This window comes from Penicilliopsis zonata, assembly GCF_001890105.1.
Source record: "Penicilliopsis zonata CBS 506.65 unplaced genomic scaffold ASPZOscaffold_10, whole genome shotgun sequence".
NCBI lineage: Eukaryota > Fungi > Ascomycota > Eurotiomycetes > Eurotiales > Aspergillaceae > Penicilliopsis > Penicilliopsis zonata.
This window is the reverse complement of record NW_019208919.1, coordinates 210136-223491: the sequence shown is the minus strand read 5'-3', so window position 1 is coordinate 223491 and position 13356 is coordinate 210136. Positions and strand designations below refer to the sequence as shown.

Here is a 13356-nt window from a genome sequence, read left to right as displayed (position 1 = left end):
GTGAAAATGACTCCGCTCACCGACATTGAATGACGAGCAGAAATGATACACTGGGCTTGGTGCAGCATTTTCCTTTTCACTCTTCTATGTTTCCAGTACCAGCATTCGTGGCGTTCCGGGTTGGATTTGAAAGGTTACTCCCATGCTTAAACGGCCTCGGTGATATCTACGTTTAAAAAACTCCTGTTCATTTCACCCCCTATCTTTTGAATATGCCATCTCACCATCCCATTTACAATGGCGTTGATCTCGATTTCTGTTTTGAAAGCGTTAATGAACAATAAGGGAGGGAGGGATGTATACAAACTGAACCATTCTCGATTGCTTGTCGCTAGATGATAGCATGTAGCTTTATGAGTTGCGTATAATAAATGTGATGCTATGAATGAGTACGATTTGATTTGTCAAGTGAAATAAAAGTAAAAGACGAATCGAATGCCCTGTCTACCCAACTGCCTGGCCCAACTCCACCAAAATGGACAAAAGATAAATGAAGAGAAGGAAAGGGGGAGAAAAAAGAAAAAAAGAAAAAAAAAAAAACTTATTTACGTCGTCCTCGTCGAGTCGTTCCGTTTCTCGTACTTGCACCATCCGTACCTGAATTGTCGTCTGTATTCATCCAGTCGCGGCCTGCGCCGGGACTTCGGCGGCGCATGGTACCCGGGCCGACGGCGACGATGTCCTCTTCGCTTTCGCTGTCGGAGATGTCGAGCAGAACGGGCATGCGGAAGAAGGCGGTGGCAGCGGTGTTGCCGTGTTCGTCGAGGTCTGGATCTGTAGTTTCGCCCTTGACGGGCTCGATGGTGAGCACGTCGGGGATCTCGTCCTCTGCGTCGAGGCGACGCTGGTGGATCTCTTCTGCGGGATGGACGTCGAACTCGTCCTCGCGCTCGGCGTACTCGACATTTTCCTCGACTTCACCAAAGTCGGGCGCTAGGGCGGACCATTTCTGCGGGCTGACGATCGACCAGGTATAGATGCAGCCGGACTCGAGGCCGCAGGCGACGACGAGCGGGCGGGACGGGTGCCACTCGACGACGCCCAGCTCTTCGCGCGGGCCCTCGAGGATTTTCACCAGCGAGCCATGGCTGCGCTCCCACACGTAGATGTCCGGGTTCATGTACGTCGTTGCCGTCACGAACTCGCCCGTCGACGAGAACGCCACGTGGTTCCAGCTGAGCCGGTTGACCACGTCCTGGAACTTGTGCTCCACGCTGATTTTGATCTCGCTCGCGTCCAGCCCAACCCCGAGCTGCGACAGGTCCGGCATCAGCAGCGTCCGGATCACCCGGTCCGAGCTGTTGACCAGCACGTCCCGTCCGTTGCCCGCCAGCCGCAGCAGAATCACCACCCCGTTGCACAGCCGTGCCGAGTGGATGGTCTGGCAGGTCTGCGTCTCGATGAGGTTGATCCATCCCTTGGACGTGCCCGCGATGATGTGGTTGCCCAGGGCGGTGAATACCGTCACGCACGTCGAATGTTTCGCGTCCTGCGCAGCCTGCTTTGCCGCCACCGCCGGGTCGACCTCCTCCCCGTTGGGGATCGGGGCCCGCAGAGGCGCCGAGGGTAGAATCCGTTTAACGGCTTTGGGGGTCGAGATGTCCACCAGGACCGGTTGATCTTCGAACAGCGAGGCGACAAAAAGCAGGCTACACACACACGCGTCTTAGTTAGCTTCCATGAACTTCCCCCATGTATCGTAGACAACATGAACTGACTGGTTGAACGGATGTAGTTCCGCAATGTATACGGGTGCTTCGAAACGCACAATCCGCACCCGTGATCCGTCTTTCAAGTCCCAGAGAATACATTTCCAGTCCTGCGACGAGCTCAATAGATACCGCCCATCACGAGACCAACTGTAAGCTGGTCAGCAAAACCTCCCGTCAGACCTTCTCTTCTCCAAAACAGATATCTGCCCTACCTCAGCGACTGGATCTGTCTCGTATGTCCGCGTAGTTTGCGCGCTACCCCGTTGGTTTCGAGGTCGAAGATCACCACCGTTCCGTCCGCCTAAACTCGATTAACAGGGCACATAATTCCCGAACAGAAATTCCAACTACTCACTCGTCCAGACGCCAAGTAGTCTCCCTTGCGGTTGAAGCGTAGGCAGGTGGCATGGCCGCTCCCTGTTCCCCTCATTAGTAAACAGTAGACAGCAACACCCGCGAGGGAATCAATCAACCACCCCCAACTCACGCAATTTGCCCGTCAGCGAGTCTGGGTAGTCCTGGGCGAGGACAAACGGATCGATGAGCGACAGATTCATGGTGCTATGCTATGCTCATGCCGGGCCGAATCAAGAGGCCGCCAGGGCGCAGTGTGGCAGACACGGTCATCCAGCGCAGTTGCTCTTCTTTGACTGCTGCTGCTGCTGCTTTTCTATCGCGAAAAGGCCGGCAGTGAAAGGCGCACCTCAGGGCGGTGAGGGGTTGTTTAAACTGTGCGCGCTAGTCTTGGTGTCGGCAGTGATGACACGCGGGCGGTGTAGGTCCCAGCATAGTAAACGCCGCGCTAGTATCCGCGTTTTAGCGACCACCGCGCTAGTGGCTGGGCTGCGGCTCCCAGAAAACTCGTGCCCCATCGCAGGTGAGGCAACATCAACTCCGTCCTCTGTCAACTTCCCCTTGGCCAGCCCAGCTCGCTGTTCGCTCCATCGCCCCCCGTCCAGGACCATCGCGTTTTGCATCGCGATCTCTCTTGGCGCGCCTGGAGATCCTCTTCGCTCGATCCAGACGGCTTTTTCTCGCGTTTTGGTGCCTCTTCAGCTCGGTCGCTCCACGAAGGTCGCGGGCGCCCTCGTGGCAAGGGCTGCCAAAGGCCTCAGCCTGCCAGCTGCGTGCATCACTCCGTTCATCGTCGCTTTCGATCCGCCTTATCGCTGCCGTGTTAGCTCGAGTCAATACTCCGTTTTGTGCGACTTTTTGCGGTCCGAGTCAGTCAGTTCTCTGCGAACGCTGTCCCTTCCTACACGCACCACTTGGTGACGACGCGAACCCGACCGTTCCGCTACAACCGCCATCATGTCGAACGTTTACTTCCCATACTCCAAAGCGCCTCTGCGCACCATTAAGGAGATTCAGTTTGGTCTCTTCTCACCGGAGGAGATCAAACGGATGAGTGTGGTTCATGTGGAATATCCTGAGACGATGGTTTGCGCTGCTCTTTTTTTTTTTTTTTTTTTTTTTCCCCTTCCTCTTCCCCCCCATTTTTTCTTCTTCAAGGTGTTGGTATTTCTTTTTACGCTATACGGACCTGCTGACAGTCTCGATAGGACGATCAGAGACAGCGACCTCGGACTAAGGGCCTGAATGATCCCCGTCTAGGCACGATCGATAGACAGTGGACTTGCGAAACATGTGAAGAGGGCCAGAAGGAGTGTCCAGGCCACTTTGGGCATATTGAGCTTGCAACACCGGTTTTCCATATCGGTACGGTGTCCTTAGCCGTTCGGAACGGTTGAAAGGATTATGGTGTCGCTAACGGATTTGCTCAGGTTTCTTGACAAAAATCAAGAAGCTGTTAGAGACTGTCTGCCACAACTGTGGAAAGATCAAGGCCAACACGGTTAGTCATCCCTTTTGGGATGGCAAATCTTACATGGCAAGCTTTGCTGACTCTAAACCAGTCCGATTCCAAATTCCTGGATGCGCTACGAATCCGTGACCCCAAGAGGCGTTTCGACCACATCTGGCGCCTGTCAAAAGATGTCTCCGTCTGCGAAGCCGATCCCCCGGAAGACGATGACCCGTTTGCCAAGGAGAACCCCAAGAACTTCAGGCCTCACGGTGGCTGTGGAAATGCCCAGCCTACGATTCGGAAGGAGGGAATTACTCTGGTCGGTACTTGGAAGCCTAGCAAAAGCATGGACGACGAAATGGATCTACAACAGCCGGAAAAAAAGGTGATCACTCCTCATGTCGCCCTGAATGTCTTCCGCAGTATTTCCCAGGAGGATGTCCGCATCATGGGTCTGAGCAATGACTACGCTCGTCCAGAGTGGATGATCTTGACCGTCTTGCCTGTTCCTCCTCCCCCAGTCCGTCCCAGCGTTCTCGTCGGTGGCAGTACCAGTGGCCAACGCGGCGAGGATGATCTGACATACAAACTCGCCGAAATCGTTCGTGCGAACCAGAACGTCCAGCGTTGCGAACAGGAGGGTGCCCCGGAACATGTCGTCCGCGAATTCGAGTCTCTCTTGCAATACCACGTTGCAACCTACATGGACAATGATATCGCGGGTCAGCCAAAGGCTATGCAGAAATCTAACCGTCCGGTGAAAGCCATTCGCAGTCGTTTGAAGGGCAAAGAGGGTCGTCTGCGTCAGAACCTGATGGGCAAGCGTGTGGACTTTTCCGCTCGTACTGTCATCACGGGTGACCCTAACTTGTCTCTGGACGAGGTCGGCGTGCCGAAAAGCATTGCTAGGACTTTGACCTACCCTGAAGTGGTCACCCCCTACAACATTGACAAACTGCAGGCGCTTATCATGAACGGGCCGAACGAGCACCCTGGTGCACGCTACATCGTAAGAGATAACGGCGAGCGCATCGATCTGCGTCATGCGAAGCGGGCTGGCGGCCAGCAGCTTTTGTACGGCTGGAAAGTCGAACGGCATCTGCTGGATGGGGATGTGATTCTCTTCAACCGTCAGCCTTCGCTGCACAAGGAATCCATGATGGCTCATCGCGTTCGTGTGATGCCCTACTCCACTTTCCGCTTGAACCTTTCGGTCACGACTCCCTACAATGCCGATTTCGACGGTGACGAAATGAACTTGCACGTCCCTCAAAGTGAAGAGGCGCGCGCTGAACTCAGTCAACTCGCTCTGGTTCCGATGAACATTGTCTCTCCCCAGCGAAACGGTCCTCTGATGGGTATTGTCCAGGATACTCTCTGTGGTATCTACAAAATCTGTCGTCGTGATGTTTTCCTCTCCAAGGAGCAGGTGATGAATCTCCTGCTTTGGGTTCCTGATTGGGACGGTGTCATCCCTGCTCCCGCCATCTTGAAGCCCCGTCCCCGCTGGACCGGGAAACAATTGATCAGCATGGCCCTGCCATCTGGCTTGAACTTGTTGCGTGTCGAAAAAGACAACTCTCCTCTCTCCGAGAAATTCGCTCCTCTCAATGATGGCGGTCTTCTTGTCCACGGAGGTCAGCTTATGTATGGCATGTTTTCCAAGAAAACCGTTGGTGCCACCGGCGGCGGTGTCATCCACACTATCTTCAACGAGTATGGACCTAGCACTGCCGTCTCTTTCTTCAACGGTGCCCAGACAATCGTCAACTACTGGCTGTTGCACCACGGTTTCAGTATTGGTATTGGTGACACCATCCCCGATGCTGTCACCATCCAAAAGATCGAGGAAGCCGTCAAGGCTCGCAAGCAGGAGGTTGAGTCGATCACGCTGAGCGCAACTGAAAACACCTTAGAAGCGCTGCCGGGTATGAATGTCCGTGAGACCTTTGAGAGTAAGGTGTCTCGTGCTCTCAACAATGCCCGTGATGAGGCTGGTAGCGCGACCGAGAAAAGTTTGAAGGATCTGAATAACGCCATCCAGATGGCTCGCTCGGGTTCGAAGGGTTCAACCATCAACATTTCCCAGATGACCGCTGTCGTCGGACAACAGTCTGTCGAGGGAAAGCGTATCCCCTTCGGTTTCAAATATCGCACCTTGCCTCATTTCACCAAGGACGATTACTCTCCCGAGTCCCGTGGGTTTGTGGAGAACTCCTACCTCCGTGGCTTGACACCTACCGAGTTCTTCTTCCACGCCATGGCTGGTAGAGAAGGTCTTATCGATACCGCTGTCAAGACTGCGGAAACTGGTTACATTCAGCGCAAGTTGGTCAAGGCATTGGAAGAAGTGATGGTTAAGTACGACGGCACGGTTCGAAACTCTCTCGGTGACATTATCCAGTTCATCTACGGAGAAGATGGACTTGACGGCGCGCACATTGAAAATCAACGGGTTGATGTGATTCGCTGCTCTGATGAGAGATTCAGGCAACGTTTCCGCGTTGACCTAATGGATCCCGAGATGAGCCTTGGGCCCGACGTGCTGGAGCAGGCAAACGAGATTGCTGGTGACATGGAGGTTCAGACATATCTCGATGAAGAATGGGAGGCGTTGCTCAAAGACCGTGCATTCCTGCGCTCTGTTGTCAAGGAAGATGATGAAATGATGCAGCTTCCCATCAACGTGCAGAGAATCATTGAAACTGCCAAGACCACGTTCAGAATCCGTGAAGGAACCATCAGTGACCTGCACCCGGCGGAGGTTGTGCCCCAAGTACAGTCCCTCCTCAACCGGTTGTGGGTCGTCCGAGGCGACGACGTGATCTCCCTTGAAGCCCAAGACAACGCAACGTTGTTGTTCAAGGCACAGCTCCGCAGTCGTCTTGCTTTCCGCCGGCTCGTCACTGAGTATTCTATGAACAAGCTCGCTTTCCAGTATGTGCTCGGTGCCATTGAGAGCAAGTTCGCCAAGGCGGCAGCGGCAGCAGGTGAGATGGTGGGTGTTCTGGCCGCTCAGTCGATCGGTGAGCCCGCTACTCAGATGACTCTGAACACCTTCCACTTCGCCGGTGTGTCCTCGAAGAACGTCACACTTGGTGTGCCTCGTCTCAAGGAAATTCTCAACGTCGCCACCAACATCAAAACGCCATCGATGACTGTGTACCAGGATCCTTCGTCCTCCCACGACAAGGAGGGAGCCAAGTTTTTACGAAGCGCCGTCGAGCACACGAGTCTGCGATCCGTCACGGAGGCCACAGAAATCTACTACGACCCGGATATTCAGTCCACCGTGATTGAGAACGACAGGGACATGGTGGAGTCCTACTTTATCATCCCTGAAGACGTGGCGGATGATTCGTCCCGCCAGTCCAAATGGCTCTTGCGTATCATCCTCAGCCGACCCAAGCTTCTCGACAAGGGTCTCACGGTTCAGGACGTTGCCGCTCGGATCAAGCAGGCGTACCCCAAGGATATTGCTGTTATCTTCAGCGACAACAACGCCGACGAGCAGGTGATCCGTATTCGTCAGATCCAGGATTACAAGGACGATGAAGACGATGATGACATCGAATATGATGTGACTCTGAAGAAACTGGAGCAGCATCTCCTGGATACCCTGACCCTCCGTGGTGTACCTGGGGTTGAACGTGCGTTCATCAACGAGAAGAGCAAGGTTCGGGTTCTCGAGGACGGTACTCTCTTCTCAAGCAAGACAGACCCTCTCTGCAAGGAATGGGTGCTGGAAACCAGCGGATCTGCGCTCGGGGAGGTTCTGGCCATCCCGGGCGTCGATTCCACCCGCACGTACTCCAACCAGTTTATCGAAGTCTTCCAGGTCTTTGGTATCGAAGCCGCTCGTACCGCTGTTCTGCGTGAGTTGACCCAGGTGCTGGCCTTTGACGGCTCCTACGTCAACCACCGCCATCTCGCACTCCTGGTCGATGTCATGACCGTGCGAGGTTATCTCACACCCGTCACCCGCCATGGTATCAACCGTGCCGACAACGGTGCCCTCATGCGTTGTTCTTTCGAAGAGACCGTGGAAATTCTACTTGAGGCTGCCGCCTTTGGCGAGCTGGATGACTGCCGCGGCGTGTCTGAGAATTTGATCCTCGGCCAGATGGCTCCTGCTGGAACTGGCGAGTTCGACATCTTCCTGGATCAGTCTATGCTCAACACGGTTGTCTCGAACAATGCGCGGTTCCACATTGGAGCGATTGGAGCCAAGGATGCGATCATCTCCGACGGAGCGGCCACCCAGTATGACACCGGATCCCCCATGCAGGAGCACGCATACATCGGTACCCCAGACCCGGATGCGAACTTCTCGCCCATCCGCCAGGCTGGCGCGGAGACTCCAGGTGGTCTTACTCAGTACCAAGGTGCGACTTACGAAGGCGGATTCAGCCCGGCTGTCTCCGGTGGCTACTCCCCGACCAGCCCCTTCAACACAAGCCCTACCTCTCCCGGTTACTCTCCCACATCGAGCTATTCGCCGACCTCCCCTGGCATGGGTATCACCAGCCCTAGGTTCATCACGTCTCCCGGCTTCTCGCCCGCCAGTCCGTCGTTCGCCCCGACGTCTCCGGCCTACTCCCCCACGTCGCCGGCTTACGGCCAGGCTTCCCCGACCTCTCCGTCGTACTCACCGACGTCCCCGGGATTCTCGCCGACTTCGCCAAACTACAGCCCCACGTCTCCGAGCTTCAGCCCGGCTTCCCCTGCGTTCAGTCCCACGTCGCCGAGCTACAGTCCCACCAGCCCGGCGATCGGTGGCGCCGGCAGACATCTCTCGCCCACGTCTCCTACTTCTCCGAAGTACACTCCCACCTCTCCTGGCTGGTCTCCCACTAGTCCGCAGACGTACTCTCCCACCTCACCCAACTTTGCCGGCTCCCCGACGTCTCCTGGTGGCCCGACGTCTCCCGGGTACAGCCCGACCTCGCCGGCCTTTAGCCCTTCGTAAGTTCCTTTGCCGGAAGCCCAGACTTCGTTCCTTATTTGCTAACCATTCATCCAGGTCTCCCCGCCAGTGAAGTTGAGGGTGTGAAGAGCTCTCTCTTTGCTCATGGCTCTCCTTGTATCTTGTACCACCATCCCCTTTTCCCATTCGAACAAACCGTCATCGGACCATCTTGCATCTCTCAGATCTCGGAATTGGCTGGTCATCTTCATCTTTTGCTCTATTTCTCCTGCGATCTGGGCGTTTTTAGCCTTTTCAAATGTATGCTTTTCTTCCTCTCCAAATCCCGGTTTCATCCGCGGTCTTTTTAAAGTCCTTGTCCTTTTAATCCTTTCTTCACGCCGCCCCCTGATCCCCAAAATTGTGAATGGTCGTCCCTTTTTTTTCTTCGCCTCGCTGGGGCTGGCGATCCGGGTTTCCCCCCTGAGACTGAGAAATTACCCACCGCATCTTTTTGCTTTTTTTTAGATCCAGATTTTCCGATCCCCTGTTCTCTTTTTTTTTTTTATTATTATTACTATTGAGCCTGAGATGCTTTGGTCCCCCTGGTGGTGTTGCCTGCCACGTCTGCATGAAGAGCCCGTTACTAATGTACCTGTGCCATTTGTTTGCCTTTATGTACACATCATAGCTCACCGCGTAGAAAAAGAAAAAATGATACTACGTTATTAATCAGTTCTCCTATCTAGTTTACTCGTAGATAGTGAAGTATGCGTAAGATTACTTACTATAGATAATACTTATAGATAGTTGCCTCAGGCCTCGGAGTGACAGGTGGCCCGTTCCGATGATGACGGGCTGCTGAGAGACTCACGACTCACGACTCACGACTCACGACTCACTACTCTGGCAAGGGCAGATCCGTCGAGCGCTCCCACCCATCGGTTTGAGAGACTGGTCCAGGAGATGACCAGGGCGCCATGTGCCTTTTATTACTCGTGAATGATCTGAAGTTTACCCTCGCACTATGAGAACGTCGTCGTTCCAGCGGTTCCTCCCGCTGGCGCTCTGTAGGTGCCCTCGAGTCTTGATGACCCCCCCTATGGCATGTTGGAGAGAAAGACCTACTGACGCGCTCCTTGCGCTGTTTAGTGCTGGTGCAGGCGCTTGCGATCGACTCTAACGGCCATCTCGACGATGCGAAGGTGCTGGACGATGTTACTGCCGAGCCGCTACAAGCTGGAGATGGATCAGGGTCGCGTGTGTACGAGCAGGCCGATGCCTTGCCTGGAAGTGGTGAGACTTTTGAACATACCTAATACCCTTTGTCTTGAATGACTGTTTTGCTTCTTCTTATTGGGAGATGATTACAATTATCTAATGTGATTGATTGTGCCTGGCAGAGCTCGTTGAGTCTGCGCTTCGAACGCTCCGGGAGGCCAAGGTGGTTGCGGTCGTTCAGGCCGAGAAGCCATCTGGCCTTCTGGGGAACGCCCTCTATTATGGATACAAGGCCCTCCGGGTTTTGTTCCTGAACAACCCACACGCGAAATCGACAGAACCGAAACTCGATCCCCAGGTCGCCCGCGCGGTGCAGAAGCTTCGGACAGCAGCCGAAGAGGATCTGAATCCCGACGCGATGTTTCTCCTGGCAGAGATGAACTTTTACGGCAACTTCACCCATCCGAGGGACTTCAGACAGGCGTTTGAATGGTACGACATGCTGGCTGCTTTGGAGGGGAACAGCACTGCCCAGTATATGTTGGGTTTCATGTACGCCACGGGGATTGGCGACGCGGTGGAGCGAGACCAGGCCAAGTCCCTGATGTACCATACCTTTGCGGCGGAGGGAGGCAACACCCGGTCGGAGATGACGCTGGCGTATCGCAACCATGCCGGGATCGGGACGTCGAGGAATTGCGACCACGCGACTTACTACTACAAGAAGGTGGCGGACAAGGCGATCGAGTATTACCGGTCGGGACCCCCCGGTGGCCACGGTATGATCCGTGAGTCGTACCGCTGGGCGGATGAGGAAGGAGGTGTCTATGGCGAAGGGGCCAGCGTCTCCAGTGCAGGGCCGAATGCATTGCGCGACGCTGCACAGGCCGGGGCCGATGCGAGCCTGGAGGATGTCTTGGAATTCTTCGATCTGATGTCCCGCAAGGGAAATGTCGAAGCCACCTTTGGTCTGGCCAAGATACACTATGAAGGAGCCCGCACGATGCCGCGGAACTTCCGCAAAGCCATGAAGTATTTCAAGCAAATCACAAAACGGTACTGGAACAAGGACGGCTCCGTCAACCCAAACCATCCTCAAAATATCGAGAAACTGGCTTCCAAGGCTGCCGGTCATATTGGTGTCATGTACCTGCGCGGCGAAGGGGTGGAACAGAACTTTGCCACGGCCATGACGTGGTTTAAACGCGGGCTGCGGAACGGCGATGCCCTGTGCCAACACGAAATCGGACTGATGTACCTCCACGGATACGGCGTCCCCCAGGATGCATACAAGGCCTCGTCCTACTTCAGGGCTGCTGCTGACCAAGGCTATCCCGCGGCCGAGACTCGGCTGGGCGCTCTGTTCCTCGACCAGGGAGATGTGGCGACAGCCACCCGGTACTTTGAGTTGGCTGCGCGATTGGGCTGGATGGAGGCATTTTACTACCTTGCCGAGCTTTCGAACAACGGGATCGGACGCGAGCGCCACTGTGGCATCGCTGCATCCTACTACAAGATGGTCGCCGAGCGGGCGGAGATGATCCATTCTTCTATCATCGAGGCAAACGATGCATACGAGCGGGGTGATCGGGAGAGGGCCCTGATCCCCGCCATGATGGCGGCCGAGCAAGGCTACGAACACGCCCAGGCGAACGTGGCGTACCTGTTGGATGACCAGCGGTCGTTGCTGTCCCTAGACTCCCTCCTGCCCTGGGCCAGCGAACCGAAGCCCAGTCTGCTACGCAATGCAGCCTTGGCGCTGATCTACTGGACTCGCTCCTCGAAACAGGCCAACATCGACTCGCTGGTCAAGATGGGCGACTATTACCTCGCCGGAAATGGCGCTATGGTGGACACTGAGAAGGCTTCCACCTGCTACCACACGGCCGCAGAGGCTCACCACAGCGCCCAGGCCTACTGGAATCTGGGCTGGATGCACGAAAATGGCATCGCTGTGGAGCAAGACTTCCACATGGCAAAACGATACTACGACCTGGCTTTGGCCACCAATACCGAAGCGTATCTCCCTGTGAAACTGAGCCTAATCAAATTGCGACTGCGGAGCTTCTGGAACACAATCACCCATGGGAAAGCCAACTCGATTCAAGAAGATGAAGGTAGATCTCTCTTTTTTTTTTCTCCTTTCTTCTGGGCGTTCTTTTCTTCTTTTTACTAACCAATGAATGATTTCAATAGAACCACGACCACGCCGGACTTTCAAGGAATGGATCATCGCTTTCATCGAAAACACCGAGGAAGAGGAAGCCAACTACCGTGCCCAGCTGGCGAGGCAGCGTGGGGACGATGGTGACGAGGAAGGCTTGTTGGGCGCCGGGGATAGTCACCAGGATGGCTACTACGATGATCTGGAGCTCGACATTGACGAAAGCCTACTGGAAGGCCTGATCATCGTCACCCTTGCGGCGACCCTCCTGGTACTGATCTATCTCAGACAGCAAAGAAACCGACCCGGTGCAAATAACAACAACAACAACAATAATAACAATGCTGGCGGCGTAGGGGCTGCGAACGCGAACCCCCCGGCGGCTGCAAATGCTGCCAACGATCGGGGATTCTTTCCTCAGCCTGGCGAGCCGGAGTTTGCGCAATGGGTGGCCGGTGGTGTCGGTCATTGAGGTTCTGGTTCTTTTTTTTTTTTTTGTTTCGTATGTACATTGTAAGATTTATGAAATCCACATGAGACAAAGGTCACCTGAGTAAGCTAAGCCAAATCGAATTGACAAGGTACGCCGTAATATTCCATCTTCAAACGCTCAACCTTCACCCGTATCATTTCTCTCGACTACAGTTCCTACTCATAAACGACCTTGGTTGCAATGACTGGAGAACAGAGCAGCAAGCGCCGGCGTCTCGACCACGCGGCCTCTGCACTGTCCAAGCCGTTCAAGTCCCCTCTACGCAGAGTCATCCAGCAAGCGGAGCCAGCCATTGACACTCCCTCCAAGCCAATTGAAGCTTGTCTACCTACAACTCCTAAACACAACAGATTAGTTCGGTCTACTAAACCTTCTTCTTCTTCTTCATCTCTCTTATCCACAGATCCAGTGCTGGTCTCCCTGCAGAAACAAGAAAGGATCCTAAGGGCGCGTCTCGCCACGCTACGCTCCACCCTTGAGACAGCCCAGCAAGCTACAAAACTGGAATGTAGCACACGCGACGACGAGCTCGAATCGCTGATCCAGAAATGGCGGGCCGTGAGCCAGGATGCCGCGGAGGAAGTCTTCGATAGTGCCCGGGAGCGGGTGATGCAGATGGGCGGGATGAAAGGGTGGAGAGAGCGTGGAGCGGGTGGGAATAGTAGGTCAGGGTCTAGTTCGTGGTGGGATACCGATACCTCGTCTGGATGGTTTGATGGTGAGGGGTTGGAGGGGGCAGAGCGGATGGAGCAGAAAGAGGAGAGCAAAGAGGGCAAAGAAACTGAAGAGGTATGTTATATAGATATCACTTGGGGTTTGGTAGTGGTCAGGGAGCTTTGGTGTCTAATGATCTAAATAGGACTTCACCATGGAAACGATGTTGAAGATGCTCAATATCGATTTCAAGACGGTAGGATTTGACCCAGTTACTCAGGCGTGGGTCAAGGGTGATCTGTGATCTAGTGTGATGATACCTGACCTTGAGTGATCATCAATGATATTATATCATGAGCTATTCTATAGCTAGCCACTCGGGCTGAATTCGTTGTACAG

The 13356-nt window shown here is 54.5% G+C and overlaps 4 protein-coding genes across 4 annotated transcripts; 3 read left to right on the top strand and 1 right to left on the bottom strand.

Moving 5' to 3' along the window:
• Nucleotides 1-79: 79 nt before the first annotated feature.
• Nucleotides 80-2269, bottom strand: ASPZODRAFT_2108382 (hypothetical protein; the record flags this gene model as incomplete). Its single annotated transcript, XM_022727716.1, has 5 exons — nt 80-1649; nt 1719-1859; nt 1925-2013; nt 2068-2125; nt 2196-2269. The coding sequence occupies 5 exons, from the start codon at nt 2267-2269 to the stop codon at nt 542-544; spliced, it is 1470 nt and encodes a 489-aa protein (XP_022580129.1). The 3' UTR covers nt 80-541.
• A 754-nt stretch (nt 2270-3023) lies between these two features.
• On the top strand, nt 3024-8488 carry ASPZODRAFT_69189 (hypothetical protein; the record flags this gene model as incomplete). The annotated part of the gene is made up of 4 exons (XM_022729566.1): nt 3024-3152; nt 3275-3431; nt 3497-3567; nt 3629-8488. The coding sequence occupies 4 exons, from the start codon at nt 3024-3026 to the stop codon at nt 8486-8488; spliced, it is 5217 nt and encodes a 1738-aa protein (XP_022580128.1).
• Nucleotides 8489-9312: 824 nt separating this feature from the next.
• Nucleotides 9313-12307, top strand: ASPZODRAFT_133472 (hypothetical protein). The gene is made up of 4 exons (XM_022723276.1): nt 9313-9495; nt 9578-9721; nt 9829-11763; nt 11843-12307. Exons 1-4 carry the CDS (start codon nt 9453-9455, stop codon nt 12280-12282), a joined length of 2562 nt encoding a protein of 853 aa, XP_022580127.1. The 5' UTR covers nt 9313-9452; the 3' UTR covers nt 12283-12307.
• Nucleotides 12308-12483: 176 nt separating this feature from the next.
• Nucleotides 12484-13261, top strand: ASPZODRAFT_26261 (hypothetical protein; the record flags this gene model as incomplete). The annotated part of the gene is made up of 2 exons (XM_022728034.1): nt 12484-13092; nt 13163-13261. The coding sequence occupies 2 exons, from the start codon at nt 12484-12486 to the stop codon at nt 13259-13261; spliced, it is 708 nt and encodes a 235-aa protein (XP_022580126.1).
• Between the last annotated feature and the right edge of the window lie 95 nt (nt 13262-13356).